Source organism: Bactrocera oleae, chromosome X, assembly GCF_042242935.1.
Source record: "Bactrocera oleae isolate idBacOlea1 chromosome X, idBacOlea1, whole genome shotgun sequence".
In the NCBI taxonomy this organism is placed as follows: domain Eukaryota; kingdom Metazoa; phylum Arthropoda; class Insecta; order Diptera; family Tephritidae; genus Bactrocera; species Bactrocera oleae.
The window spans coordinates 15,283,385-15,301,591 of record NC_091541.1 but is presented as its reverse complement, the minus strand read 5'-3'; the positions used below and the strand labels follow the sequence as shown (position 1 = coordinate 15,301,591).

Below are 18,207 nucleotides of genomic sequence, written 5' to 3'. Positions count from 1 at the left end.
TACAAATGTCACTTACACAATATTCTTCCACGTTCAAGGCTTTGACAAATTGTTTTACCACTCCTTACTTGATCACATATTAGATCACAGAGTTTAATTTAAGACAGTAGCTTTGATGTAAATGTTTCAACCCTTTATGCATCCAATGGATTGGTAGACGGTACCGATATCTGGGTATTTGACAATAACATTTGGCTAAATGAGCTATAAGCCTTCAAATCGAACACCCCTCTACAAGCAACACTAACACACTCCAACACACCACAACAATACAATCCACTCCCGAAAACACCACATACCAATACATACAACTCCACACAACCACCGAGGGATGCCAACATACACTACACACGATCTCATCACTCTCTCTGCCCAATCAACAAAAAGAATCGACGACTGGATGCGGGCCTCTTTTGATTGATCGCCGTCAACGTGAACCTGCGAATTATACTTTACCTTTCGAGCATTTTTCTGTACGGCCCTGGAAAGCTACATCGTTCTTAAAATAATTTTATTTTATATTTAATTAAGACATTAAAATTGCGAATGTGGAATGATGACAAATATTTTATTTTTTTATTCGGGAGCAAGTGTGTTAAACTGAAAGTGGTAAGTGTCTTTGTGCAAATTAGCAACAAAATAACTATGGTTCTTCGAGCCCTAGTGGACGGCACTACGGGTTGTAAAAAAAAAACAAAAAAATAAATAAAACTAAAGTGAATTACTGTTAAACATTTTGCGAAATAAAAAATCAGTTAAAAACCAACAACCAAAAAAAAAAAAATAAAAAATACAGTGCAGTTACCTACAAGACAACAAAATTACAGTAACGTAACAGTGTATTGTATTGTAAATGTTCTATAAAACAAAAACCAACAAAGTGATGCTGCAGTGCAGTGTAGCGCATAGAACCAAAAGCCCACGAAGTATGCTAAAATATTGTGGCACAAATCAGAATCGACGATAAACTGCCAGAAGCAACTAGACAGCGAATTCGTAGTTGCCAGGATGTTCTAGTAGCGAACTTTTGTTAAAGATTTACTATATAAGGGCTGCCGCAAACAGTTCTATTTAGAATGTTGCCGTGTTAAGCTATAAGCAATAATTTGTAAACTCGAATAGCGAGCAATAAGTTTTAATTTGTTGGTATTAAAAATAAAAATAAGTGAATAACATTAAATTGGGACTTTAATTTGACAATCCAGTGATCAAACTCAAGAGTGAGTTACAAGGCAAACGAATTATCGAGAAATCTGTTCAATATATAAAAAAGTAAACAAAATATTAACCAAACAGAAAACAATAAAAATCACAAAACGGGCGCGAATCTTAATACAAAACATAAATCTATTAAGTGGGCGCGATACAAAATACATACCAAGCAAAATACATATAATCCAACAGCTAGATAACAAGGGACAACAAAACTTTAAATCACATCCAAATACTTATATATCTCCCACAACTCCAGCAGGAAATCAGAGAGAGTTGTATCGCTTCCTCTTATTGATTATACTAGTAGCTGACCCGGCGAACTTTGTTCCGCCTTAATAATGGAAATAAATAAGCAGTTTTTTTTTTAATTGAAAAATATACAAATAAATTAAATACCTACATTAATCATTGATAATTATTTCTGTATTTTAGTACATAGGTTGCTCTTCATTTAAGTACCTTGAGATAAACGACATTTTTTGTTTTATTATCAGGCGCAAAAACAAACAACGCAGATGGTCTTCCGACCCGTGAACATGCCACGTATAATTGACCATGGGAAAAACATGAATGTTCTAGATTTAAACCACAAACTTTTAAGGATTGGCCTTGTGATTTGTTGATGGTCATGGCAAATGCAAGACGTATCGGAAATTGAAGTCTTTTAAATTCAAACGGCATAACGGTTGGGATCATCGGTATCCTCGGAATGAGAACTTCCTCACCTTTGAATTTTCCTATCATTATCGTAGCGTAAATTACATTGTTCATCAATTTTCTAACCACCAAACGCGTACCATTGCACAGTTTTGGTTGGTTTATGTTTCGAAGCATGATTACTACGGAGCCAACCTTTAGGCGTAAATTGTGCTGTGGTAAGCCAGGCACGTCCAAAGAGTTTAAAAATTCAATTGTATAGTTGGTGGCTTCATCTTCATTTGTGACGCAGTCAATAGATTTGAATGTATGCATTGTTCCAATGATCTTATTTTGAATTATGTAGTTTAGGTCATCTACATCCTTATTCTTAGCCGCTAAAATTGCTCGCTCACTCAACCATTCATTATTTTTGTAGTTAGAAATAATTTCTAGAAATACATTGTTGATAAGTTCGCCTTTTGATGAGACAAAATTACAGAAATTATTATGAAATGATATAAATCCGCTCGATTCATCGACAGGTACTTGACCATTACCGATAGTCAGCAATTGCTCCGAGAAATCTTCAGCAGATGTATCATTAAGCAATGTAACTCTCATGTTTGTTGTCAGTTGCAGTTTCTTCACATAGGGCCATAGATTTGACGATTTGAGGCAAGCGTTTATTTTGTCGGCAGCCGTAGATCTTGGAATTACTGGCAGTATTTGGCGGAAATCACCAGACAGTAAAATCATTGCTCCTCCAAAACATCTCGAGTCATTGCGTAAATCTTTTAATGTTTGGTTAAGTGCTTCTAATGCACGTTAATAAATTACCATGAGGTAACACATATCTTCTATCAAGAGTAAAGCACGATTATGTATCTCCTCATTCATCTCAATATCGTGATTTCTGGAACTGACACGAATTTGATGTATAATATCTTCTGACATATTATCCTTGTATTTGTGCCACAGGTTACATGGGTTTGATGGTGAACATGTCGAAATTATGATAGCGAATAATGTGCGTATTTGACTTGGAGATGCATAGATAATGGCTTCAGCGATTGTCGTATCCCAATGACTATCGTTTTCTAATAACTTCAATTCTTCACATGCAGCACGATATGTTGGGAATATTACACCATTAACAGTCCGTAGTGACTCAAATGACGTTGGCTCACGCACATTTACCAGCAACAACTGCAAATAGAAACATTCATTATTCTTTGGATTACAGTTCATACATACGACCAAGAGCATCAGTAGAACGCACATCTGGATACCCAGGAACCTCATCGCCTTGCTTCCGTCTTTGAAAATTCTTCGATGAAAAATTCCAAGTATAATAACGTGGCATCTCCGAGTAAAGCAAAGTTCGTGCAAACTGATCGCTTTAGCAGATCGCAAAAAAACTTGTCAATGTAGTTGCTGGAGGTGTTTCAGCGCGTTGCGTAGCATTCGATGCCGTGAAATATACTCGTTGACCATTCTCCAGATGCACCGCCAAATGCGTAACAGTAGGATGACGTTCGTGAATAGGAAATGCGAATATACGCCAAATCGCTTCATTACAGTTCACATAACGACCAACTTTATAGCGTGAAATTTCATCGTTGGTATTCGAGGATTGCAATCCAAAAACCGCAATATCACTGCCTTTCGTGACATATTTGCAAATATATTTTATGGACTTAACTGAATTGCAGTATTCAACGTTGCAATGTGTCTTGAACGATTTAGAAATAAGTGGCGAATATGGAACAATCCAACTGTTGTCGACAACGAAATCCATTCTTTTCACTTTCGTTGTGACAGTTCGACCGTTGTCGTCTGGTGATCGACGCCGATACAGCGGATAACCATCATTGCCAGTGACAGTCTCCGCCGTTAATTTCCGTGGATATTGTTTAGAGCACTTTCCATCGACCATGCAAGGTGATTGGGGATTGATGGCACCACACGGTCCATGAATCATATTAGTAGTAACAACATCATGTAGGTCTGGATCGACTTCATAATCAGGAATCTCGGCACATATGATATCATCTATTTGGTCAGGCTGAATTCTTTCCACTAAGCAAATAGGAATGTGTGCGTGCGGCAGGCCTCGCTTTTGCCATTCGATTGAATACATCCAGCATCGAGTATCTCCAAAGACGCGTTTTTTAACAATAAAGTTCATCAGGGACCGAATTTTTTGCCTGAATATACGTGCTGTGATGTCGTGTCTATTACTTGTTGTTTGTCCGGGAAACAGCAATTGTATAATTTCTATCCATTTTGGATTACAGGTAAAAGTAAAAAAGAGATCGGGCCGACCGATCGTCTTGGTCGCGGCATTATTAATTAAACTTCACTTCAATATTAATATTATTATTATTTTTTCTTTTTTGAAGTCATAAAATATTCAAATGATTCTAATATGAATTTTGAACACATGATTATGATTTGAAATATAATTTTTTTTATTTATGAATTGTATTGACTTTTAACATAAAAAATAAAAGGTATCCTATGTCCTTCTCCTGGCTCTAAACTACCTCCCTGCCAATTTACAGCTAAATCGGTTTAGCCGTTCTTGAGTTATAAGTGGAGTAACTAACACGACTTTCTTTTATATATATAGATTTATATTTAATATAATACATATACATACATAAATACAATTTTATCTGTTTCAATATACTTGTACACTATTATAAATTGATGTACATTACCAATTTCACCGGCACATTACCAATTTCAATTTCTCACTCTCTCCGCACTGCGAACATACATATATACGGACATTTGGAAATACTTAAAGCAGAAAATCTGCATACCCTACATAGGGTTACAAAAAATATCTAAAGATTGATCCTCAAATACGCTTTTACATAAATGGTGTTTTAAGTTTTTTTATTTTAAATTAATATCAAAAGTTTAAAATAAAAAATTTAAGTAATTTTGGGAATCATATACATACATACATATATATTGTTTCATATACACGATACGTTTGTACATTTTATAGTCAAAGTCCATATTGGCATACATCCCGCAAAACCCCTTGTTCTTTGGAAAATAAGAACAAGTAGGATTGCGTATGTTATATATTCAAGGTCCACATTGGCATATATTCCGCAATACCCCTTGCAAAAACAAGCAGCACTGCGTACGAAGAGCGGCAGGAGTGGAGGATGCGGTATAAAAGCCAGCTAAGCCGATGAAACTCCTGCGACAGAGGCGAGCCAATACCGCCTCTCTAAAATAGGTGTCCCTCTCACCATGCATGGAGTGGAGCAGCTGGTAAATGGCGCAGATAGCTAGTACGAGCGACGTCTCAGAAGGGATCTTTTAAGAAGGCTTCGCGTCTGGCCAGATCTCCCGTAAAGGTGCTTTCGAAGGATAGACTCACGCGAGTTAAGGAACGTTTCATTAAACAGAAATGACCAAAACATCTCTTGTTTATGCTGAACCACACATAAACAAATAGTGATAAGATATCCCAACATCTGCTGCACACATGGTGTGAAATAGAAATCACAACAAATGATTCAATTATAATTAACTGGGGGCTCAACCGGGATAGAAAATTTTACTTGCTATCAAAAAAGGCCAGGAGACATCCTTGAAAGGACAGGAACTCCGCGATCCTAAAGAATGATAAAAGTAAAATACCATGGAAGGTAGGACTTCCAGTACAGAGTGCTTGAAAAAGTAGCATACGATTCAAAGCAGATCCTGAAAAAGCGGACAGCGCTGAATCCAACAAGAACGAAACAACAGTAATCTAAGGAAGAAGATTACATGTTTAAACCTCGATCAAACAGAAAGAAAGCAGCCTTTGACGACAACAAAAAATTAAATACATTCCGATTGAAAGCAAAAGCTATTAAGATGACTGAAGCAGCAACACTCAAAGCACACATTGATGTCCTTACGGCTCAACTCAATTCGTTAAAAACCGACTTCGATGCATTAAGGACACAATCACAGGTTTCGATGAACACGGTACCAACCATGCCTGTTCTAAAACCACAAATCACACAGGCTAGCCAAATAAATACAGAAATTTTTAGATGCCTACCAACATTTGACGGAGAAGAGGGCGAATATAACCCTTGGCGCACCCAGGTGTGGACACAGATGAAAAATATAAAAGAATTTTATACAGCCCTGAGTATTACAATTGTGTATGCATAATGAGAGCAAAATTAACAGGAGCCGCTTCTAAAGTTCTATCAGTTAACGGAACTCAACTTAATTTCTATGCTATAATCAACCGCTTAGATTATACCTACTCGGATAAACGACCACTACATGTTCTGAAAGAAATAATGATGAAGAAAAAGCAAGGAAGTAAAACTCTCACCGAATTCCACGACGAAATACATCCGGCCTTAACATTGATTCAACAAAAAATAGAAACAATGGAAGAAAATATGCGAGCTGGAAGATTATCAGACGTGAGTGATGACGCCATCCGCACATTTATTATGGGACTCCGGGGCAACTACACCAGAGGAAATGGCCAACAGCAACCAAAACCTATACCTATGGAAGTGGACTTTTCACACCAATACGTGAAGCAAACGCATCAACACTCAACAAGAAATCCGTCTCACCAACAGAATCCATTTAAAAGGGAGAGAAACGTATCATCCCAAAACTTTAACCACAATAAACTACAGCGTATCAAACAAACCAAACAAGCTGACATTGAATCTGTGAACATCTCCAACTACGAGGAAAACTTTGAATCTGGGAGTACTTTTTTAGGCGAATAAACGGGTTGCCATGCATCCAGACGAAATGCGGACTAACAGGCACACCCGTAACTTTACTAGTGGACACTGGATCCACAAATAACTACATTAATAAGAACTGCAACATAGGTAGGTAGGTAGGTAGGTAAAGTGGCTGTCATTCGACATACTTAGGCCTTTAGGAGGCCCATTGTGATACCACTGGGACTGTGATCCCCTCACTCTACTGGTTCCTCTCTGAACCACCCCGTACTTCTGATGAACTTCATCAGTGTGACAAGTTTTATCTGTGCAACCTCCGAGACGTCGTCAAGAAACCCACGACCCATGGTTGCGATTCTTTTCCTATATAGTGCTGCGCAATCGCATAGAAGATGTCTAATGGTCTCCTCCTCTTCTACTTCCTGACAGCTTCTGCAATAGTCGTTATATGGCGCGCCAAGTCTACTTGCATGTCTGCCTATTAGACAGTGGCCTGTTAGTACTCCTACGAGAGTTCTTATATCATTCCTCTTGAATTTTAATAATCGGCATGTGCGGCTCATATTCCATTCTTGCCACGTTTGCCTGCTGGTTGAGCAGGTCAGGGATTGATTCCACTGACACTCGGCTATATTAATGACATGTTTGTCGATTAGGTATCTACACGTAGCCAGAGGCATATTTATGTCCACCTTACCAGGATCTAGTTGTAGGGTGGTGCCTGCTCTGGCTAGTTCATCTGCTACGCAGTTACCAGGGATGTCACTGTGTCCTGGAACCCATTGCAGATTTATAGTGAAATAGGATGACAGATCCGCCAGAAGATCATGGCAATCCTTCACTGTCTTCGACGAAATCCTATGAGACATCAGAGATTTCAAAGCCGCTTGGCTGTCTGTATATATAAATACACTTCTTGTTGTTATTACGCTTTTTGTTAGTACAAGAAGGCTTTCTTTAATTGCAGTGACCTCTGCTTGGAAGACACTACAGTGGTCTGGTAACCGGAAGGCGATTTTGGTATCTAATTTAGCCGAGAAGACACCGCCGCCTACTCGGTTATCCAGTTTGGAACCATCCGTATAGAAGCTAATCCCTTCTTCCTTGTCCACTACATCCCGTTCCCACTCCTCTCTGGAGGGAAAGGTAATATTGAGGACCGGATTTAGGTTCAGCTCCACCGGATTGCGAAAATCCGTAGTTATGGGAAGAACCGGGAACTTCCTAAGTATCCTAGAATGTCCCTTGTTACAGGCGACTAATAGGGAGGCTTCCCGCAGTCTTAGAGCTGACTTCGCTGCCATTTGCTTACAATATAAGTCTGTTGGCAGCAAGTGTAAAATTATGTTGAGTGCCTGGCTTGGCGTAGTTCTGAGAGCTCCACTGATGCAAATACTAGCTGCTCTTTGTATACTTTCCATGCTTCTAATCGCATATTTCTTTTCTGTAATTGGCCACTATACTACTATCCCGTAGGTCATGATCGGCCTTACAATTGCTGTGTACAGCCAGTGAGCCACCCGAGGTGTCAGTCCCCACCTGGGCCCCACCATTCTTTTACATGTGTAAAGCGCTGTAGCAGCTTTCTTTACCCTCGCTTCCAGGTTTTGTTTCCAAGAAAGCTTCCTGTCCAAAATTAGTCCCAAGTAGCTTGCTTTATCCCCTATCGTTAGCCTGGTGCCATTTAAAAATGGCGGCGTGATTTCGGGAGTTCTGTGTTTCTTAGTAAACAATACTAGTTCTGTCTTGCTAGCATTTAAATTCAGTCCGCATGATACGGCCCATCGATTAATCTCGTTTAGTATTGTCTGCATGAGACTAGCGAGGGTGTTCGGGAACTTGCCCCTAACCGAGACTGCCACATCATCAGCGTAGGCCACAACATGTATCCCCTTCTTTTCTAGGTCCACAAGCATTTTATTCATTGTCAGGACCCAGAGAAGTGGGGATAACACGCCTCCTTGGGGTGTACCCCTTCGGACAGATCTGTACATCGTTGAAGCTCCCAGCGTTGAAATAATTGACCTGCCCAAGAGCATCTGTTCAATTAATTTCCGGAGAGGCTCAGATATGCCCAGATCTTTAAGCGCGCTCAATATGGCCTTTGGCTGGATGTTGTTAAAGGCACCTTCTATGTCTAGGAAGGCTACGAGGGTGTATTCTTTTATTTCCAGAGATTTTTCAATCTCTGCTACCACTGAGCTTAATGCCGTTTCTGTGGATCTACCCTTCGAGTACGCATGCTGCGAAACTGCCATTTTTCTTGGGTTTAGTATGTCCTTTATATGTATTTCTATTAGTCTTTCCAGCGTTTTTAAGAGAAATGATGAAAGACTAATTGGTCTAAAATCCTTTGGATTAATATGTGAGCTTTTGCCCGCCTTTGGGATATATATCACCTTAACTTCCCTCCATGTCGAGGGAATATAGCTCAATTTCAGCGCCCCTCTAAACATGGTTGTTATCCAGTTTATTGTGTAGCTCAGGGATTGCTGTAACTGGGCCGGGAATAGACCGTCTGGTCCCGGCGTTTTATAAGGCTTGAAGCTGCCTATTGCCCAATAAACATTGTCATCTGACACTATGTCTAGCGGAGGGGTCTCTGAGCTTACTTCACTCCCCATTATATGCCCCCCTGTGAGGTTCTCGGAACTGTCTGGGAATTGAGTGTCCATTAGTAGGCCCAGAGTCTCTTTACTGGATTCCGTCCAGCTGTGATCTGGCTTCTGAAGGTATCCGATGCTGTGTTTCGACTGTGTCATTATCTTTCTCAGTCGGGACACTTCTGCTGTATCTTCGATATCGTTGCAAAAGGATTTCCACGAATTCCTTTTTGCTTTTCTTACCTCCTTTTTGTATGCCCGAAGGTGGTTGTGATAGTTATCCCACTCTATATCTTCTTGGGATAGTTTGGCAGAATTGAATTGCCTTCTGCAATTCTTCTGCATGTTTTTAAGTATTGGGGTCCACCAAGGAGGTCTAATTCTTCCCCTACTGTGTGTTAATGGACAAGCTACCTCTAGTGCTTGACGACAAGACTCTGTGAATCGTTTAACAAGGATGTCTAGGTCCTCTTTCTTTTCCGGTTGGAATGGTGGAATCATAGGAATACGCTTTTTTAGCTCCTGCATGTGCATCTGCCAGTTCGTTTTCCTATGATTCCTGAATTTCTCTTCCCTAACTACATTTTCTTCAATTATACACTCAATGTAGCGGTGGTCTGAGAAGGAGTGTTCTTCCAATACCCTCCAATGTGTTATTTTATCCACCAGTTCTTCCGATACCAGTGTTATATCTAATACTTCCTGTCGGTTTCTGGTTATAAATGTTGGCATACTACCTTTGTTACATAACAGAAGCTTACTTCCTATTAGATAATTAAAGAGCAACTCACCCCTTTCATTAATGTCCGTGCTTCCCCATAGATTATGGTGCGCATTGGAGTCGCATCCAAGTATGATCGAACACTTGGATGCTTCGGCGTCTCGTACCAGCTCCTTGAACAGCTGCGATGGTACTGCTACCTCGTCGTACGGCATGTAGCATGATGCGAGCCGGTATTTCCTCTTGCTCGTCTCCCAGCTTACTACCGTAGTGTCGTTACTACTGTAATTGTGTAATAAAAAGACATTAAGCTTTTTGTTAGCCAATATACATGTCCTTGGCTTACCTACACAACCATTCGCGTATAGATTGTAACCTGGTGTCCTCAGACCGCAAATACGCCCTCCGTTAACCCATGGCTCCTGAGTGAGGACAAAGTCAGGCCGTTCTTCTGCCATGCGGTTAACTAGGGCTAGAGACGCTAGTTTGCTGTGGTGTAAATTAATTTGGAGAAGACGCATTAGTTATGGTCTTCTCTGCAACATCATGAGAGTCGCTTAAAAGCTCACTCTCAGTGTAGAGTTTAGAGAGTCTGTCCGCAAGTTCAGACCCCGAAGTACACTCACCTTGATCCGTGATCTCTGCGTCGCTCGAGGACTCCACTGGATCTTCCTCGACTTCGCACTCCGATTCCGATGCCAAGTTTTCTCCTGCATCGGCGTCTGATTTGTAGGTCATGACCCTTACTTTTGTGAATCCGTAGTTGATCTCTCCGCCACTTTTCGCTAGCGGTTCTACGGATTCTTTTGTTAGAAGCAGCAGAATCTGCATTGTGGCTCGCTTCGTCTCCACTCCAGATTCTGCTGCGGGGTCGTCAAAGGCCTTGACGAATCTCCATCCCTCCGTTGGCAGATTTGGGTTGCAGGCTCTTATGCGCTGCATTATTTGGTCCGGCTGCGATGGTGTAGCCGGGATCCATACCCTTGCTCTCGGTCGGGATGGGATATCTTTCCTGTCTACCGCCACCAATTTGGCTCCGGGGTAGACCTCTCCCACTTTAGATATTGCTGCTTTATATAGCTGGACCGATCTCTCGTCGTCACACGCTATCATCTTTATTTGCCCTTGATACCATCCGGCATCCGCACATGACGGGGGTGGACCTGGATTGCTAAGTAGCACTTCCAAAGCCACATTCGTCAGTGCGGCTTGCACCCATTTCCATTGGGCTCTGGGGATTTTTCCTTCGGGATCACCCTCATCCAGCACACCAATGACAATGCGGTTTCGGGCCACATCAGCAAAAGATCTTACGGGCGTCACGCCCTTAGTTTTCGGTCTCTTTGCTGACGGCTTAGCCTCTTCAGCGGACCTTTGTCTTTTTGTTGCCACTACTGGCGCTTCTAGTTTGAAGTTAGGTAGGACAGCTCTCGCGCAATCAATGGATTCTTGGAGCTCCTTTGTGAGCTCCTCATTGCTTGGCGGTTGCAGCTCCACCTTCTTCAACAGGTATGCAGCGCGTCGCCTCTCTGCATACTTTGCTTTTGCCGGGTCATCAATCCTGAAGGAAGGCCACTCTCTGGCTGACCCACTACTGGCAGCTTCGCTTTTAGCATCTCCCACCTTCTCCTGCTTGGCTGCCAAGCTTTGGCTACAGGGGTTGGTATGGGCTGCCTCCAGCGTTGCTGTTTTTGTGGCGCCAGCCTTGGCTACTGCCCCCTTAGTATTCGCCTTTGCTCCAGGACCAAGCTTCGCTCCTGTCCTCGCTTTGGCTGTTGTCGAGCTCGTGCCAAACGCTGCTCTTCTCTGGGAGCAACCCGCTCCCTCCGGTCTTTTTGAAGGAGGTCCGGACTCCTTTTTGTTTTTATTTATTATGTTAATGTTTTGGCTCATATTTTGGACCCACGAGTGTAGGGGAAAGTATGTCCGCTTGCGCATAGCCCCCGCTACGCAAGTAAGGCTATCTTATTACGGAGGGCGCCAGGTATCCGTAAGCTCCGTGCGAGACTGGGCTATTTAAGGGCCCCCAGCCAGGTTGATCTTCGGCACGGGTCGCATGACACCTTGATCCAGCCCCTTACCTCCTACCATGGTAAGACCTCCTATCTGGATGCTGCACTATCGAAGAGTACCGAACACCCAGATAGGAAGCCTGACCTTAGCTAGACACCTCACTACTAACGACGTGAACCTGTGGTATCTATTTCCAGTCGGCACCCTCGTGGAGGGTTCAGCGGAGGATTTTTGCCAACCTGCAACATAGGTAAGTCAGTATCAATAAAACCATTTAGAACAAAAACTCTACATGGCTATTCGGTTATAGATTCAAAAAAAAGTGATCACAATGTACGGGCATCAGTTAGTATTCTTTGAAATAGGCGAATTAAATGAATTCGACATGATCTTAGGTGAATAAGGCCTCAGATAAATTAAGGCAGAGATTAACCTCTTTGATTATAGTTTAAAGTACCAGAAGAAAGTAGCAGGAAAAAAGGAACCTTTCATTAATTATACTGTAGATAATGCCAAGTATGAGGAGGAAATTAAGGAAGTAATGAAAGCAAATGAAAATATTAGTGACACCCTACCCTTCACAACCACTATCCAAGCTACGATTAGGACGCAAACAGAAGATCCCATTTGGACAAAGCAATACCCTTACCCCGTGGCAGACCATGATTTTGTCAATAAAGAAATAGATAGGCTTTTAGAAAATGGAATAATTCAGCCGAGTAAAAGTCCGTACAATTCCCCTATTTGGACTGTTCCAAAGAAAGGATTAGACGACAATGGTAGACCTAAACGGAGAATGGTGGTCGACTACCAAAAACTTAACGCACATACTACAAACGACCGCTACCCTATACCTGATATTAATATGACAGTTCAAAATTTAGGTAAAGCTAAAGTTTTCTCGACCATTGATTTATAATCAGGATTCCATCAAATTTTAATAAAGGAATCCGATCGCGAAAAAACCGCATTTGCAATGAATGGCGCAAATTATGAGTCTGTTAGGATGCCGTTTGAACTTAAGAACGCACCCTCAATCTTTCAACGATGCGTAGACGACATTTTGCGACAATATATCGGTAAATTTGCTTACGTTTATATAGACGATGTTTTTTCCAAGACTCCGTTGAGTACCTTGGCCACATAATTAAACATAACCGAGTAACGGTTGATCCAAGAAAGATTCAAGCTATAAAAGAGTACCCAATGCCAAAAACCTTAAAAGAACTCAGATCATTTTTAGGATTGGCTAGTTACTATAGGAAATTTGTAAAAAACTTCGCACAAATCACTAAACCACTAACTATACACCTACGAGGTGACTCAGGAATGATTTCAAAAAATCAAAGTGCGCGAGTAGAAGTAAAGCTCGATGAAGCGGCAATTACCGCCATAGAAAAAATAAAAGATGCTCTGCAGGAACAGGTAGAACTTTATCAGCCTGACTTCACCAAACCATTTGAACTAACTACCGATGGCAGTAACCAAGCAATTGGAGCAGTTTTCTCCCAATTTCGTCAACCTATTGCTTTTATTTCTCGAACGTTAACCGACACTGAAAAAAATTACAGCACAAACGAAAAAGAACTTCTTGCAATCGTGTGGGCGCTACAGAAGCTCCGCAATTTTTTACACGGCATCACTGATTTAACCATTTATACTGACCACCAATCACTCATTCATTCTATTTCGGAAAAAAATTCGAATACTAAACTTAAAAGATGGAAGAACTTTATTGAGGAATTTAGTCCCAAACTTGTCTACAAACCTGGTCACCAAAATGTTGTAGCTGACGCACTCTCCCGTCAACAAATAAACAATACAACAGATTGTTCTCAACATTCAGCACAGAGCTCTCCAACTGACCAAATAAAAAGGGTGAAACAACCTTTGAACTCATTCAAAAATCAAATAATACCTATTCTAGACCCCACAAAAGAGACAATTGACTCCAAAACCACATTTCCAGGTAGGACGCGTCACACATTTTATTACAAAAATAAGCAAGATTTTTTAACAAAGCTACAACAAGTAGCTAAACCCAATGTAACTAACGCGCTAAGAATAGATGAAGAGTTTATATTCCACTTTAAGGATGACATTCTTTCCCACTTCCCCAATTGTACCTTTGTGATAGCACCAAACTTGCTAATTGACATTACCGACCAACACGAACAATTAAAATTAGCAGGAAAAACTCACAGACGTGCACACCGAAATTATAAAAACAATGTGCAAGAAATATTGCTTAACTACTTTTGGCCTAACATCAAAGAAATGTGCAAGAAAGAAGCGATAGACTGTCAAATTTGTTTGACAAACAACCTATTGGAAAAACACCAATAACAACAAAAACTGGAGAATATATACAGATGGACATATTTCACATGAATAATTGTATGTATATAAGCTCTACCGACAAATATTCGAAGTACTGCTATCTCCGAAAAATTCATACCAAAGCAAACTGACACGAACATATAGAAGAAATACTTACACAAGTGTATCCAAATGCAAAACATTTAATGACTGATAACGAAAATGTATTTATCAGCAACATGGTAAAGGCCGTTTATACTCGACTACATATACAACATACTGCCACACCATTAAATCACTCGACAACTAACGCTCAAGTAGAACGGTTGCACAGTACGTTGATTGAAATCAGTACGAGTTTAGCTAGTGAAAATAATACGACTCCAGGTGAAGAACTTTTTAACGCCATCCGACAGTATAATTCTACAATCCACTCGTCTACAGGATTCAAACCTGAAGTAGTTTTCTTTAATCGCGAAAAGTATCCAGAGATTAAAGAAATCCTTCAGAACAATCAGGAGAAGCTATTGCTATACCACAACAAAGGACGGAAAAGCATCACGTATAAACCAGGAGATATCATATATTCCAGAACAGATCGCAGAAATAAAATTGCTAAACGATATAATCAGCACAAAGTTAAAGAAGATCGCGGGGACACGATCCTTACAGCGAGAGGGAAAATTATTCATAAAGATAGCATCCGCAAACAAGCCACACAATGAAATCCGGCACGGTATTAATTAATCTATTTTTATCATTTGTTGTATCCCATTCCGATCTAATCACTGATCTTAAATTCAAGAAGTATGTATGTATAAATAAAGCTATTTGGCCCTCTGTACTTAAAAAAGCTGATATTATACCTACACATAAATCCGGGGACAAACACTTAGCAAATAACTATCGGCCTATTTCTCTAATCTCAAACCTTGCTAAAATATTCGAGAAAATAATATATATCCGATTTTATGATTTCTGTAGGAAAAATAATTTAATTTCTACGAACCAATTTGGATTTATGAAAAGTAGAGGTACCAGTGATGCTTTAACTCTTATATCAGATTTTATTTATAAAAATATTGATAAAAATTTACCATCTGTCCTAGTCTTTCTAGACCTAGCAAAAGCGTTCGATACTGTAAATCACGAAATACTACTAGATAAGATCTGGAGGCTTGGGATTAGAGGAATACCTCACCAATTACTTAAAAACTACCTTTACGAAAGGGAACAATGTGTAAAAATTAATAATGGTATTAGTACAACAACTAATGTAAAAGTTGTTGTGCCACAAGGCACAATATTGGGTCCTTTGCTGTTTATCATGTATATAAATGACATCTTCAATACTCTACCGGAAATGGCTCTCGTAGCCTATGCTGATGATACTGCAGTGCTTTGCTCTGGTAAAAATTGGAATGAAGTTAAAACACGACTGAATAGATGGTTGGGGATACTAAATAAATGGCTACGAAGTAATCAATTATCTCTTAACATAGGCAAGTCAACATACATCACTTTTGGCAGTTATTGTGATAGTGTACCTGTCAATTATATACTAAATATAAACAACAGAGAACTCACAAGAGTAGATCACAGCAAATATCTGGGTCTGTACTTTGATACACATATGAAATGGAATTTTCATGTGAACGAGCTGGCCAAAAAAGTCAGATACTTTGCTTTCCTCTTTTTCAAATTGAGTAAATGGGTTGACATAAAAATCTTAAAAACTATATACTATGGACTTTTAGAAAGTGTAATCAATTACGGAATAATTGCCTGGGGTGGAGCCTACAAAAATGCTCTGCAGCCTATAACAAATATGCAAAACCGTTTATTAAAGTTCTTTGAAAACAATTATGAAACTAATTTGCCACTTGACATCAAGAAAACTTTTATTGTTAAGGCTATAATACAATACTATGAAAAGTGTAAATCAAAATATCTTACTAAACAAGTACAAACTAGAGCTAACACTCTAACTTTACCAAAAATTAAAAAGTCAATTAGCATTAAAAATGCATATTGCTAGAATATTTATAATATTAGGAAATAAGCTGTTAAATATATTGTATTTGTAATGCCCTGGTTCTATGCACAGATGTTAAACATCTCTATAGACTTGTACCAGATGAAATAAATAAATAAATAAAAATGTCTTAACAGAGACCGATCCGGTCTACCTATTTGAAAATACGACTTATCTGTACCACGTAGCAAACTTTTCAATTATCCTAGGTCCATACGAGAATATCATGAAATCCAAATACGTTGCAGAAGAGAACAAAGAAGAATAATTCTTATTAATAAAATAGAGACACTTAAGGCACAGCTTATACCTTCTAATCGTAGACTCCAACACTCATTAAACTTTTTAGGTTCTATTCTCAAGTTTGTCACCGGTACTTCTGACCATGACGACCTTATAGAGATCAAGGCAGGACTCAATCAGTTGATAGAAAATAATAATCAACAACGGAAAATTAACAGTCAATTTGAAAAAATACTAGAAACTCTAGACCCAAAGTCAATTACTGAAGAATTAATTATTACAGAAGTTTACAAGGAATTAGAAACAATCACGAATACCATTAATTTTGCAAAAACAGGAAACTTTTATTCTGGTACTCTAAACCTCAAAGACATTCAAGAACTTGTGTCCATAGAAGATTTTAACATACCCATAATTAATATTTAAAATATTCTGATATACATGTATGCATGTACAAAGATGCTATAATTACAATATACAAATATCCCGTAATAAATAACCACTGTAAATTATATAACTTAATACCTTTAGCATACAACCACGGCAAAGTCCGATTGGACTCTCAAGTTGCAAAATGTGAAGCGAATTTCAAAAGAACTTCCAAAAGTAAAAATTATCTGGGATTAAGTATTTGTAAACAGGAGTCTCCGGACAACTGTACCATCCCATTGCTTGAAAATAAAAAGGCAAAATGTAATATTATTCAAGAAATTAATAGACCACTTATTGTATTAGATCACGGAAATATAATTATTTATGGAGAACATTTGTGGAACGGACAACGTGTTAATGGTCCAAACCTGTTACAATTTAATCATAGTACTAATTTAGATAATAAGGTATATTTCAATCACGATCAGGAAATTAAAGATGTAATTCATGCCCACCAAGGTGAACAATTAGAAGTTCTGAAAATATTAACCTCCAATTCAGATTATACATTTTCAAATATTCAAAAAATGTATAAATACATGATTCCTATTGAAGAACAACCAGAAAAGTTCATATTGTACCTAATACTTATTGTAATATCTTTAGCTTTATTAATCTATGCTGCTGTAAAATTATGTGAATGCTATCGAGCACACCTAGAAGATAAAAAAGAATTATTCCGCCAAATATACGAGATCGAACTTCGTCAACTCCAAGCCCAGATGACTTGAAATGAGGACATTTCATCTTAACACAGGGGAGCGTTAAGGAACGTTTCATTTATGCTGAACCACACATTACCAAATAGTGATAAGAAATCCCAACATCTGCTGCACACATGGTGTGAAATAGAAATGGTATCACACATAACGAGTGTTATCTCCTACACGCTATCCTTTCGGGACCGTTTGTAACGACAAACAATCGACCGTAGATAGTGTGTGTATCTTCAAATAGCATAGTAGACAGAAAATAGAAACTAGTACCATAAAGTAGTATAAATAACACTAAAATATATATATGTAATCAGTCTTAGTTTTTGTGTGAATAAAAGAACTTGCCCTGACGGTGCAGAAAACACAACAACATGATTCAATTATAATTAACTCGCGCGCAAAATCGTCACCACCGACGCTACAGGAGGGATCCACGATCGCGGTAAAGAAGGGGCAAACCAAACGGGAACATATACACGAATTGGGAGAAATGATCCAAAAATTAGCGGATATGATGCGGCCGCCACAGCGTTCC

General features: G+C 39.3%; 3 protein-coding genes across 3 annotated transcripts; all 3 read right to left on the bottom strand.

The window, feature by feature from the left end:
- Positions 1-643: 643 nt before the first annotated feature.
- Positions 644-3,217, bottom strand: LOC138858072 (uncharacterized). Its single transcript, XM_070112539.1, has 4 exons — positions 3,134-3,217; positions 2,730-3,060; positions 1,978-2,669; positions 644-673 (listed from the first exon to the last, which is right to left on the bottom strand). Exons 1-4 carry the CDS (start codon positions 3,215-3,217, stop codon positions 644-646), a joined length of 1,137 nt encoding a protein of 378 aa, XP_069968640.1.
- A 36-nt stretch (positions 3,218-3,253) lies between these two features.
- LOC138858071 (uncharacterized) lies at positions 3,254-4,042 on the bottom strand. The gene has a single exon (XM_070112538.1). It carries the CDS (start codon positions 4,040-4,042, stop codon positions 3,254-3,256), a length of 789 nt encoding a protein of 262 aa, XP_069968639.1.
- A 5,912-nt stretch (positions 4,043-9,954) lies between these two features.
- Positions 9,955-12,150, bottom strand: LOC138858003 (uncharacterized). Its single transcript, XM_070112392.1, has 2 exons — positions 10,261-12,150; positions 9,955-10,196 (listed from the first exon to the last, which is right to left on the bottom strand). Exon 1 carries the CDS (start codon positions 11,850-11,852, stop codon positions 10,416-10,418), a length of 1,437 nt encoding a protein of 478 aa, XP_069968493.1. The 5' UTR covers positions 11,853-12,150; the 3' UTR covers positions 9,955-10,196; positions 10,261-10,415.
- Between the last annotated feature and the right edge of the window lie 6,057 nt (positions 12,151-18,207).

Excerpts from the sequence above, each read along its gene's own strand:
- LOC138858072 (XM_070112539.1), bottom strand. The coding sequence starts at position 3,217 with ATGCCACGTTATTATACTTGGAATTTTTCATCGAAGAATTTTCAAAGA. Across the intron at positions 2,670-2,729 it reads GAATGAGGAGATACATAATC|AAGCACTTAACCAAACATTA; the intron begins GTGCTTTACTCT and ends AACGTGCATTAG. Across the intron at positions 674-1,977 it reads TTAGAAAATTGATGAACAAT|TGCCGTCCACTAGGGCTCGA; the intron begins GTAATTTACGCT and ends TACAACCCGTAG.
- LOC138858071 (XM_070112538.1), bottom strand. The coding sequence starts at position 4,042 with ATGAACTTTATTGTTAAAAAACGCGTCTTTGGAGATACTCGATGCTGG.
- LOC138858003 (XM_070112392.1), bottom strand. The coding sequence starts at position 11,852 with ATGCGCAAGCGGACATACTTTCCCCTACACTCGTGGGTCCAAAATATG.